Source organism: Lonchura striata, chromosome 36 (assembly GCF_050655825.1).
Source record: "Lonchura striata isolate lonStrDom1 chromosome 36, ASM5065582v1, whole genome shotgun sequence".
Lineage (NCBI taxonomy): Eukaryota > Metazoa > Chordata > Aves > Passeriformes > Estrildidae > Lonchura > Lonchura striata.
The window spans coordinates 5,941,527-5,954,835 of record NC_140738.1 but is presented as its reverse complement, the minus strand read 5'-3'; the positions used below and the strand labels follow the sequence as shown (position 1 = coordinate 5,954,835).

At 46.1% G+C, this 13,309-nt stretch overlaps 1 protein-coding gene across 1 annotated transcript in view; it reads left to right on the top strand.

The window, feature by feature from the left end:
* LOC146764071 (uncharacterized) overlaps positions 1-13,309 on the top strand; it is a 60,420-nt gene that overhangs the window by 18,677 nt on the left and 28,434 nt on the right. The window contains exon 2 of the mRNA XM_085565504.1: positions 12,665-13,306. Coding sequence (XP_085421630.1) covers positions 12,665-13,306 — 642 coding nt within the window. The remainder of the gene's footprint in view (positions 1-12,664; positions 13,307-13,309) is intronic.

Here is a 13,309-nt window from a genome sequence, read left to right as displayed (position 1 = left end):
TCCTTCCAGAGGAGGATTTGGGGGATTTGCATTCCAAGAGCACTCAGGGTTGTGGATTGAGGTTATGCCCAAGGGGATCTGGGGTTGGACAACACAGCTGGACTGAGGGTTAAAAATATCCAAGGGGATATGGGGTTGGAAAACAGTAACACCTAAAATTCTGCTGGGTTGAGAGACATCCAGGATTAAACCTGCTGGGTTGATGGATTAACATTCCATGAGCACTCAGGGTGTAGATATGTAATGTAGACTGTTTGAAAGTAAAAGGTACCTTGTATGTGAGAGTGAGTGAAAAATAAAAGTGAGTAAATGTAGATTAATGGAAGTATATATAATGTAGATTGTTTATTTTGAGCTTTACTTTATCTCCTTGGAGGCAGGTGGATTGTGTTGAATGGTATTGTGAGAGAAAGGACTTTTTGAGTAGTTGAAAGAAGGTGGTATTCAGGTTGTTAGAGAAAGTGGGAAACAGAGGCAGAGGACTTGTGAAGAAACGTGAGGAATGGACTATCACATCTAAAATGGGCAACACCAAAACACACCAAAGGAGCGTTGAAAAGGACTTGCATAGAAAAATCAGCAAAAAGGAGTGACAAGGGAAAGAGAGGGCAAGCCTGGACTGAGCACTGTACTCACCAGCGAGAAGATCACACCTACCTGCTGTGGGCAGCAGCCCCACAGGCAGGGGAGGTGGGGGTATAAGCCATGCCAGACCTCTGTCATTCCTGTTTCTGTCTCTCATTTGTTGTCTTTTCCCTTCTGAGATAGCAGCAAGATCGTGTCACAAATGCTACAGAAAGTATCACATGGAAAGAAACCAAAGTTCCTTTTTGTTACACACACCCATGTCAACAGCCACTGTTATAACCCATCCAAATTAAGTACCTGCAGGGAAAATGGGGAAAAACTACAGTGTACCAGAATAGGCTGGCTTTAGACTGTTTATTGGCTAATGAAGGGGGTGTTTGTGGAAAGTTTAATATATCAGATTGTTGAAAATAGATGACAACCGGGAGGTCATCCTAGAAAAAAACAACCCAGACACCAATCCAAAAATGGGAAAACAGTGTTAAAAACTAACTGGTGGGGTAATGTATTGAGGCTGGGATGGTGGAAGAAATGGGGATTCTTCCTTTTATGTATTACAACTGTTATAAATGAAAATTTGTCCAGCCAAATTAATATGAAAAAATAAAATATTTATTTTGCAATCAAATTCTATCTAGGCCAGCCACAAGGAAAGAACAGAGCCGAGCCTGGGGTCGGCCCTGGGTGTGCAACAAAGAGGTCAGCCTCAGCAGAGGTTTTCCTCTATGCCCACACACCTCCATCCTGGCACAAGCGGTTTTTATAGGGAAAATTCTTCCTGAGGCCAAGGTTTCAGTAATCAGTCTTTTCTTCTCTTCAGAGTCCACATGTTAATAAGATTTTCTGCTTTGGTGATGAGGGAGAACAATTCAGTGTCTGGAGTTTGTTGAATCCCTTGATGAAATTTACGGGAGGGTAGGCTGCATTCACCTGTGTCTGCCCAAGGATTTCCATGATATCCATCTCGGGTCCTTCAGGCAAGGATCAGCACCTGGGGTTCCTGCATCTCCCCAGCCATGGCCCATCTCCTGGGGAGCCGCACCTTCTTACTTGTAAATCAGTTTCCAATATACACCCGGTCTCACCTGCGAGGGTGGGGGGGAATGCTTATACAAACGTGTAGAGTGTTACAGTGTTCTAACAAATCTAACAAACATTCAATATCACATATATCATATTAGAAATGGTGCCAATTATATCTGCTACATATAACAGTATGGTAAATGTAGCTTTGTAGATAAAATGAAGCTTTAGTAGTTAAAAAAGAAACTATGTATGTGTGTGGGGGGGGGTTTAAGGAATGAGATACTCGCTTCAAGGAACATGCAAATTCTCCAGAGAAGAGCAATTTATGGTTTTCTTATTAGAAGAAGCTGATTTCTTCACGCCTTGCTCAGACTTGAAGACCCCGTGGGAATTAAAGAAAGCAGTTGACATACAACAGACAGAGTTTTTTGTTTCAAATATAATGTATGTATAACCATGAAGGATATATGAATATGCAACAGTGTATTGTTTTAGGGGTGATTTCTTCATTCACAAGGTACATTCCTCTTGGCTTAAGTGCCTGAGAGCATCTGGACCTCAGATATTCTTTCTTTTTTATTGTCTTGTAATTGTCTTAACTCTAAATTTTTATCACTCTAATTCTATTCCTATCTTTCTCACCATTTTATTATTATTAAACTTTTAAAATTCTAAAAACCAAATGATTGGCATTTTTCACAAATTCCTATCAGGAGACAGAGAAACCATTTATGATTTCAATGGCATCATTCGATTACAAGCTGTCCTTGGAATAAGGACCAACCAGACAGCTTCAGCTCCTGACCTTCCTGTCGACCAAGCCACTGAAATGAGGAACACATTTCACCAGGGGATGGGATCAGATTATCTGTTAGCAGAAAAAAAAAGCAGTTTGTGGAAAACTAAATTACTCAAACTGATGTTGGCAAAGAGATGACAAGGGGAAAGTGTTGAAAAAGATAAGAAAGGAAATAGGAAAGCAGTTTCTGTATTGGTCCAAGCATGGAAAGGATGGGAATGGGACACGGTTTCCTGGCTCCCCGGCAGAGCAGGGGTTAAACGTTGGGTGTCTCCTGGATTGTCCCCGGAAAGAGCCCATCTCTGCAGAGACACCTTTTTTCATTTGTAAATTAGGTCTTTCTTTCTCTGCCAACTCTGGTTTTCCAGCCCTGGCTGCAGCCACCGGTCATATAAAACTTTAGGAATCTTTTTCTACAAGCACAACTGACTTAATGTATATTTTACATAAGCACAAATTATTCCATAACATATATTACAATGAGGCCGCAGAGATCCCCCTGCAGGTCCATGGGGATGCAGAGATCCCCTGCAGCCCCTGGAGGAGCCGGGCTGGAGCTCGGCGATGCCTGAGAGGAGGCTGTGAGCCCGCGGGCAGAGGGGCCCCGCTGGAGCAGCCTGTCCTGGCAGGACTGAGCCCGTGGCACAGTGACCCACGCTGCAGCACTCGGAGGGGGCTGTGCCCAGGGGATGGACTCCGCTCCGAGAAGTTCCTGGAGAAGTCTCGGCCGGGAGAGAGCGCAGGGTGCAGCAGGGAACGACTCCTGTCCCTGAGCAGAGGGAGAAGCCCCGGGGGATGAGCTGAGCATGGCCCCATTCCCTGTCTCCTGCCCTGCCGGGGGAGGAGGTGCAGCTGGGAGCAGGGAGCCGTGGGGAAAGCTGCATTTAAGGCTCTGCACTGACTTCTCCTTCTCCTGCTCCGAGTCTTTGGAGTTTTCTGCCAGAAATCTCTCCCCTGCCCCACCCACCCACAGGGCTTCGGGCAGGTTTCCCTTTTCGGGGGAAATCAAAGCGAAGCACTGATGCGCTAACGAGGGGCAGGAGAAGTGAGGCTCCTGGGCTTCCCGCAGAGGCGGAGGCACGGGAGGCGCAGGGCCGGGAAAGCCGTGGCGGGAGGCGCGGAGAAGTTTGTTTGTGTGGGCAGCTCAATCCCGGCTCGGCCCGGGCCCGTGCCGGGGCTGTTCCTCATCTCCGGCTTTCCCCTCACGCAGCCCGGGGGCGCCGAGAGCGCGGGGCGAGGCGGGGCCGTGCGCAGAGCCCGCCCCGAGCTCGCTGCCATTGGCCGCCGGTGCCGTCAGTCGCGGTTGCGGCGCGCTGATTGGTGGGAGCGGGGCGCGGCGCGGCCCCGGCGGCGGGCTGAGGGCGGCCGTGGCCGCGCAGCGCCGCCATTGGCCGAGCGGCTGTGCGGGCCCGGCAGCGGCGGCAGCGGCCGGAGCGCGGTGAGGCGGCGGCGGCGGAGCTCGGAGGCGGCCCCGGCGCAGGTGGGAGCCGCGCTGGGCTCTGCGGGGGCTCGGGGCCGGCTGCGGGCGGAGGGGGCGGCAGGGGGCTCCGGCGGCTCGCCGGTGCCGTGTCCGGCCCGTGCCGGCCCTGGGCTGAGGGCGCTGCGGGAGCGGCTGCCCGCGGTCTCCTTCCCGCCGGGGCCGGGCAGGAGCCGCTGCCGGAGCAGCGCTGGCTCGGCCCGGCTGCTGTGGGTAGGACAGAGGGGCTGCCCCGCGGCCGGGAGCGGGCGGGGAAATTCCCGTCGCCGGAGGTTCGTGTGCCCGGCGGAGAGCGAGGAGTCCTGTCAAAGTGACTTTATTGCCGAGCAGGGGCAGAGGCCGTGGGGCATTTGCCGTGCGCTCTCTGCCGTGGCTGTAGTCCGCAGCCTCCTTTTTATCCTCATTTTCCCGGCCGCATCTCCCTCTGCCTTTGCCCACCGGCTGAGTTCCTTGGAAGGTTCCGACTTCCCGATGCGCCTGGAGCCTGTCCTCGTTAATGTGCACCCTCCTTTTGTATAACAGCCGATATTCATGGCTCTGTTAAGTCTTTGTTCTACTCCTCGAAGTTCAGGAATGTAGCGGGACTTTGAGCAGCTGTCTGGGTCAATTTCTAACATTTATTGGAACTGATGGTTTCTCCCCTTATCTACAAGTGCCCGGCCCTATCTCCAGGCAGATTCACTCCTTGACTCTGTTTTGTCCTTCCCGGGTCCTCTTTGGTTTTGGGATTATTCTCGGTGCCCTCATTCCCTGTCCTTTTGTAGCCGTTTGTGGATCAGGAGGCCTGGCTGCCACCTGCATGCCCTGGCTCAGCTGCTGGATGAGCTGCACTGCCAAGGTGTGGAGCATGGTAAAAAGATGAGAGTTGCTGCAGCACAGAAGAGGAGAAGCAGCATTCCTTTAACCCCTGGTGTGCTGGGGAGCCAGGAAAGCGTGTCCCATTCCCATCCTTTCCATGTTTGGACCAATACATAAACTGCTCTCCTATTTCCTTTCTTATCTTTTTCAGCACTTTTCCCTTGTCATCTCTTTGCCAACAGCAGTTTGAGCCATTTAGTTTTCCACAAACTCCTCCTTTTTCTGTTCACAGATAATCTGATCCCATCTCCTGCTGAAATGTTGTGTTCCTCATTTCAGTGGCTTGGTCGGCAGGAAGGTCAGGAGCTGGAGCTGTCTGGTTGGTTCTTATTCCGAGGACAGCTTGCAATCAAATTATGCCATTCAAATGAAAAATGGGTTCTCTGTCTCCTGATATGAATTTGTGAGAAATGCCAATCATTTGGTTTTTAAAATGTTAGAAGTTTAATACTAGTAAAATGGTTATAGAAGTAGAAATACAATTAGGCTAATAAAAATTTAGGGTTAGGACAATTGCAAGACATTAAAAAGCAAAGACTTACAGATGTCTAGGTGCTCTCTTGGGCGCTTAAGCCACAACAAGAATACCTTGTGAATAAAGGAATCACCCCTAAAAAAAATACACTGTTGCATATTCTTATATCCTTCATGGTTATGCATACATTTTATTTAAAACAAGAAACTCTGTCTGTTGTATGTCAGCTATTTTTTTTAATCCCCACGGCATCCTCCAGTCTGAGCATGGCCTGAAGAAATTAACTTCTTCTAGTAAGAAAACCATAAATTCCTCTTGTCTGGAGAATTTAGGTGTTCCTAGAGGGAATTTAGGTGTTCTCATTCCTTAACCCCCCCCCGCCACACACACACACACACACATGCATATTTTCTCTTTTAACTACTAAAGCTTAATTTTATCTACAAAGCTACGTTTACCATACTATTAAGATGTTCATACAGCACAAGTTATCATTATAACATAATACATATAGTAACTATCTGCACAGAGCCATATAACATGCATTTTTCACAAAATCATTTTGGTTCCCAGGGGCTGGTCCATGGTGTTGTAGGATTTGTTCTGGTGGCCGTTCATCTTTTCCCCATGTTTGGGCGCTCTCTCAAGCTGGGGCTGCATCAATTGACCATTTTTTTTCTTACTCCTTCATCATATACTTGAATTCCAACTGATTTCCCTGAACTTGTTCTAGCAAAACCCCCAGTGCTCTGATACACCCTGTACAGCACAGACAGTGACAGCAGATGTTGGAGTGGGCAGAGGGATGATCCCCCCCTTATTTTAGTGAAGTTTTCCCAACATTCTCCATTTGCTGTTTCCCTTTGCAGCTTCAGCCATTTCTGTTGCAGAGTCAGAGATCCTCAGCATGGGCTCTGCCTTCAGCTGTGCAGATTCCATCTGTGCAAGCAGGCAGAGCTTGGGGTGAGGGGCAGAGGGAATCAGCCAATTCCTGCCCCGGGCAAGAAGAGCCAGGTACATTGTCCCCAGTTTGCCCCAGCAGTGTTAATTTGCATTTCTGAAGCTCCTCCTGGGTGCCTGGAATGCAGCTTCTCTTCCACAGCAGCCTTCAGCAGCCTCAGTTGTGCCCCCCCCCCACACCTGCTGCTTTTTTTTTTCCTTCAAATGATCTATTTATTGTTTATGAGTTAAAGGGTCACCTTTAAATCTCATCTAGTTTTGAAAATTTTGAAAAACTCTTATCACTTGGTTTTTAAAATTTTAAAAGTTTAATAATAATAAAATGGTTATAAAAATAATAATACAATTAGAGTTAGGACAATTAGAAGACAAAAAAAGCAAAGAATTACGGATGTCCAGCTGCTCTCGGACCCTAAGTCAAGAAAAGCTTGACTTGTGAACAAAGGAATCACCCTTAAACCAATGCACTTGTTGCATAGTCATACATCCTTCATGGTTATGCATACATCCTATTCTAAACAAGAAACTCTGTTGTATGTCAACTGTTTCCTTTAATCCCCTGGCGTCTTCAAGTCTGAGCAAGGCCTGAAGAAATTAGCTTCTTCTGATAAGAAGCCATAAATTCCTCTCCTTTGGAAGATTTAGGTGTTCTTCGAAGTGAGTATCTCATTCCTAAAAGAAAACTCCCCCCACATACATAATCTCTATTTTAACATAATGTTGTAACCTAAAACTACACTTAACACAATACCTAAGGGAATTAATACAGCATAACTTTCTAACGTGACACATATAATATTCATTGTAACATTTGCGAAAAGCCAATCATAAATATGCATTTTTCACAATCCCACCTCTTACTGCTCAAGCCAAATGATTTATAAAGAATATTTCCTGTCCTCTTGCATTCTTTGGACTCTGTTGGTAATCAAATAAAACATGGGATTAAACAAAGAAGAAATAACAAAACACTTGTAATACATAAAAGGAAGAATCCTAATTTCTTCCAGCATCCCATTCTCAATACATTACCCCACCTGCTAGTTTTTAACATTATTTTCCCATTTTTGGACTGATACCTAGGTCATAATTTTTTTCTGATATCCTTTGTTTTTTCCAGGATGACATCCTCATTGCCATCTATTTTCAACAATCTGTACACCCCATTCTTTAGCCAATAAATAGCGTAAAGCCAACCTATTTTAATGCACTGCAGGTGATGTTTGGCTTTGCTTACTCAATATTAATTCCAATGCCTGAGCAGCTTTGTTTATTATCTTGTCTATAACTGCTCGGAGTCCTTTAATACGATTCAGGATATAATTTGGGGTTAATACAGAGCTGGACTGCTGTGCTTGTTTTACCTTTTTTTTACTAATTGTCTCTTTACCGAATCTTGGACTATATTTCTAAGATCAAATGTAAAACAAATCCACCTCTCTCCTTTTGGACATTCCATGCCCCAAGTATTACTACTTTTTCCTAAGTTCTTTGTATGTGATAATTTTCCCCCTTTTTCCTGAAGGTACTTAAATTGGATGGGTTATAACAGTGCCTGTTGACATGGGTGTGTGTAACAAAAAGGAACTTTGGTTTCTTTCCATGTGATACTTTCTGTAGCATTTGTGACACGATCTTGCTGCTATCTCAGAAGGGAAAAGACAACAAATGAGAGACAGAAACAGGAATGACAGAGGTCTGGCGTGGCTTATACCCCCACCTCCCCTGCCTGTGGGGCTGCTGCCCACAGCAGGTACGTGTGATCTTCTCGCTGGTGAGTACAGTGCTCAATCCAGGCTTGCCCTCTGTTTCCCTTGTCACTCCTTTTTTACTCATTTCCAGGCAAATTGTTTTTGACACCTTTTAACTGTGGTTTTCCACCATTCCTCAGGTATCTCTCAGTCCACAGGCACTAATAATTCCCATCTACAAAAGCAATTTATTACTTCAATTTTTGAGGTCTTTCTGTATAGGGGATTGATTCAGTACTCAATACTTCTTGCCACGAGAACATAGATTTTGTGAGCTACAATGCCAATTATTCTCATAATTTAACCATTCACTTATAACCCAGCTGCCATGTCCAATATGGGGATGAATCAAATAAAGTATACAGCATAGTATTAATGGCAATTTCCCTTCTTGCCTGTACAAGTCACAGGCTAAGGCCAGACTATCAGAACTCTTTGACTCAAACACTCCCGATCCTCCTGTTTGAAGTGGCAGTGTTCCTCTGCCAAGGAGGTGTCGGAGGCGTCTCAGGGCTTATTCAGGCAGGGCTTAGAACCAGTGATGCAAGCTTTGCCTTATTTCTCAGTTAGGTGTTATTCTTTGTACCTGCCTTGGATCATTTGGGTCTTCCCAAACCATTACCACCCAGTCCTGGTTGAAAGTCAGTTTGGTATCACCTGGTTTTGATGTGATAGTCCATTCCTCACGTTTCTTCACAAATTCTTTTATTTTGCTGGCATGAATTCGCCCTCTTTTCCATGGTTGGGATTGCTGCTTTAATAGTACCTGGAAAGGACTTCGTAATAACACAGTGTTAAAAGAAAAACAATACTGCATTAACTTTCACCATTAGTTTTCTTCAAAACTTTCTGGGTTTAACTAAAAACTTTTTCTATAGCTGCTTCTTCTTCTTGTATCCAGCTGTGCTAATTGCTGCAGAGGCCAATTCTTCTTCTTGTGAGCTATAATTAGTTAAATAAAAAAAGACTAGCCCAAATTTAACACAAGATGTATCACATCTCTTGGTTTTTTGCTTTTTAGGCAACATCCAACTGTTTTAGTCTTACAGACCCATTCTTCAGAACAAAAGCCTCCTTTCCTTAACAACAAAAATCAGAAGGAAAAAAAAGAAGTCTTGTTTAAAAAAATAAAGCACATTGTGAGAGTCAGCTATCTCTGCTTTGATCTTATCTCTATTGGTGGTCCAGCTCTCCCTCTTTTTCACAGCTTTGCCTTTGACTGTACTTCCTCACTCCCCTCCCCTTGTTGTCACTCTGTCTAGCAGGAATGGGGGAGAACTTACAAATAGCGACGGTATGGGGACTTTGGGGTGTATTTCGCTCTCCCTCTTTCTCTCTCTTTCCCTTTCTCTCTCTTTTTCTCTCTTTTTCTCTCCTTTTTCTCTCTTTTTCTCTTTTTCTCTTTTTCTCTTTTTCTCTTTTTCTCTTTTTCTCTCTTTTTCTCTTTTTCTCTTTTTCTCTCTTCTTCTCTCTTTTTCTCTCTTTCTCTCTTCTCTCTTTTTCTCTCTTTTTCTCTCTTCTCTCTTCTTCTCTCTTCTTCTCTCTTCTTCTCTCTTCTTCTCTCTTTCTTCTTCTCTCTTCTTCTCTCTTCTCCCTTTCTCTTTCGCTCTCTTTTTCTCTCTTCACATTTCAACATCCACATTCCAATATCAGTCCACTTTCTAACATTAGTCCTACATCCTGGAGAGGTGAGTCTGCCAATCACCTCTCCCTCCTTTTCAACTTCCTTACAAATTTAATTACTTTTGTTATGTGTGTTCTGCAGGCCTTTAATTCACGGCACCCTCCACCAAGGGCTACCAGCTACCCACAGCTGACAGTGCTAAAACTAAAGACTTATTTTGCTGTCACAATTTTCCATTCACAAGCTTGAAAGGGTTGTAGGAACAAGGTAAACAAAAACTTACTTCTGAAGTGATCTTGCCTGCAATAAAAAATTTAAGGCAATGCTTGTTAGTGCAATATAATTTGCAAACCTTTAGTTTAACTTTACACACTGAGAACACTTGATTGAACTGCCTGCATTGACTCAAATTAATAGCAGGTTTTGCTATGTCACAGCTGTAAACTAGTTTTTCAATCCTAGAGTACAGTAAGTTATGTATTTCAAGATAAAAATCACAATGCAAATTGGAAGAAATTTAGTACTGCATGAGGTGTGCACACAATTAATTTACCTCTAGAAGTCAGTTTATGACTTTCCTCTACTAGGATTGCAGTAGCTGCCATAGCTTGAATACACACTGGCCAGCCTTGATTTACTGGATCCCACATCTTTGATAAATAAGCCACAGGTCTCTTTACTCCTCCCCACTCTTGAAACAAAACCCTATTTTGAGCTACCCCCTTTTTTTTCACTTACATACAAATGAAAGGGTTTGCTAGTGAAGGTAAGCTTAAAGTTGATACTGGGGCTAGTTTTAACTTCTTTTTTCTTAATTTTTCATTATCCTTTTTGATCCATTGTATATCATCTCCCTCTGTCAATTTTTTTTATTCAAAAATTTTACTGCCTGTGTATATCCTTCAATCCACAATCTATAATATCCCAATAATCTGAGTATCTTTCTGATTTCCCCCTTTGAAGAGGGAGGGGGAAGGGATAGAATCCCTGTGTTTCAGTCTGGGTTGAGCTTCCAACTACCCTTTCTAAGCAAGTGGCCAAGATATTTTACCTCTGATTCTACAAATTGCAGCTTCCCTTTTGATACCCTTAATCCTTTTTCCCCAAGAAAATTCAAAAGCTTTATAGTAGCCTCTCCAGCTTCAGCTTCCCCAGAAAGTAAAAGATTATCCACTTATTGGATAATTTGTATTCCAGGGGGAGTGGGGAAAGTTTGTAGTATTGTTTCTAAAGCTTGTCCAAATAAGTTTGGGGATTCTATAAGCCCCTGTGATAGTTTTGTCCATCTTAATTGCTGTTTTCTCCAGTTAGTGGGTCCTTCCATTCAAAAGCAAAGATAACTTGCTCTCCTGGGCTAATGGGCAAGCCCAAAAGGCATCTTTAAGGTCCACTACACTAAACCACTGATGCTGGGGAGGAACTTTACTGAAAAGAGTATAAGGATTTGGTACCACTGGATAGCAGGTCTGAGTTCCTTTGTTAACCTCCCTTAAGTCTTGTACCAGTCTATAGCTCCCGTCAGGCTTCTTTACTGGGAGTATTGGGGTATTATGGGGAGACATACAAGGTTCTAATGTCCCATCCTTTATTAGTCCTTCTATTACTGGCTTTAAACATTCCCGTCCTTCTAAAGATACAGGATACTGCCGTACATGTATGGGACAATTTTTTTTTCCTCAGTTGTAATCTTTATGGGGTTAATATTTAATCTTCCCCTATTTCCCTCCCCAGCCCAAACTTCCTTGTTAATTCTTCTTCCATCCTCCTGGCCTAGTTTTAAAAGTCTAGCTGTCATCTTCCCATCTTCTGGAACAACCCCTATTCCTAATTTCACCTGTAAATCTTGTCCCAATAAATTGCTACCTGCCCCTGGGACCAAGAAAACATCCCTCATCCAAAATTTAGTTTCTCCCTCTATTACCACATTTTTAATAACGGGTACTGTGAAACTCTCTCCTTTTGCTCCTGTTACTATTACGGTATCTTTGCTTACACTATAACCTTTTGGAATATTTAACATAAAGGTTCTTTTTGCCCCTGTGTCTACCACAAATTCCAATTCTTCTTCTTGGGGACCCACTCTTAAAATAACCTCAGCATTCCCCACCTGGACCCCACCTGTGCCCCCCCTCGGCCCCATGGCCCCGCGAGGGGAATTTGGGGAGGTGGGAGTGGGGCAGCGCCAAGGCCGGGCCCCCCCGCGCTGTCCTGGCGGGAGCGGCTGCAGTGGGGACCGAGTGCGGGCGGGAGCGGCCGAGAGCCCAGCGCTGCCCCAGCCCGACCTGCCCCAGCTCCATCCCTGCCCCTGCGCTGGGATGCTGTGGGTGTGGGGGGAAGAGGGAGCCGGCAGTGGGTGCTGGGCCTGGGGGCAGGAGGAGAAGGGAAGGAGAAGCAGGCTTGAGGAACAGAATGGTCAAACGATGGATGTGGCAGGAGAAGGTGGGATTGTGCAGGAGAAGGAGGAATAGCAAGAGGAAGAGGAGTGTGAGGAAGAATAGGGACACAGGAGGAGGAGGAGGAGGAGCAGAAAGAGGAAGCAGCAGAAGGTTCCACCCCTCCCTGTGTCTGCAGCCTCCCCCCAGCCCCAGGAGCGCTGCTCCCCCCACATGCAGCAGGTGACTGTGGAGGGGGATCCACGACTTTTAACAGGGTGAATCTTGGTGTTTCTGAGCTTTCTTGGGTTAAATGTTGGTGCTTTGGTTTTATGTGGCAGCTGAATCTTTATCTTTTGAAGGAGGTTTTTGCTGACTTGTGATGTTCGGGGAGTTTTTGATTTGTGTCTTGAAGTTTGTGGGATTTTTGGTCTGAATCTTGGTGTTTTGGAGGTTCTTACAGATGCAAGATTCCCAATGATTTCCTGAGATGAACTTGGGCAAGGAGGAACCTCCAGTCCAAGGTGCTCTTCTCTTGTTTTTCCCTCAAACCAGGATTTCTCTTTGCCAGGGCTTGGCTGGATGGAGGAGGAGGGAAAGCCCCGGAGATGCTGCAGGAGGAGGAGCTGCAAACCCAGCCCAGGGAGCTGTGGGGAGGAAAGAGCCTCCCTGAGCCAGGAAGGCGGGCAGAGATCCAGCCGGAGCTCGGAGCTGGTGGAGAAGCCTCATGGCAGGGAGAAGCCCCACAAGTGCTTGGAATGTGGGAAGGGTTTCAGCCGGAGCTCCCACCTGATCGAGCACCAGAGGATCCACACTGGTGAGAGGCCCTACGAGTGTCCCCAGTGTGGGAAGAGGTTTCAGAGAAGCTCCCATCTCCTCGTACATGAGCGGATTCACACAGAGGAGAGGCCCTACCGCTGCCCTGACTGCGGGAAGGGCTTTCAGGACAACTCCAGCCTCACCGTGCACCGGCGCATCCACACCGGGGAGAGGCCCTACGAGTGTGGGAAATGTGGGAAGGGCTTCAGAGACATGTCTGGCCTGATCCAGCACCAGGTGATCCACACCGGGGAACGGCCCTATGAGTGCTTGGAATGTGGGAAGAGCTTTGGGAGGAGCTCAGGCCTGAGAACACACCAGCGCATCCACACTGGGGAGAGGCCCTACGAGTGTCCCCAGTGTGGGAAGAGGTTTCGGACCAGCTCCAGTGTCCTCAGACATGAGCAGATTCACACAGAGGAGAGGCCCTTCCGCTGCCCCGACTGCGGGAAGGGCTTCAAGCACAACTCCAGCCTCACCAATCACCGGCACATCCACACCAGGGAGAGGCCCTACGAGTGTGGGAAGTGTGGGAAGAGCTTCTCCATGAGCTCAAAGTT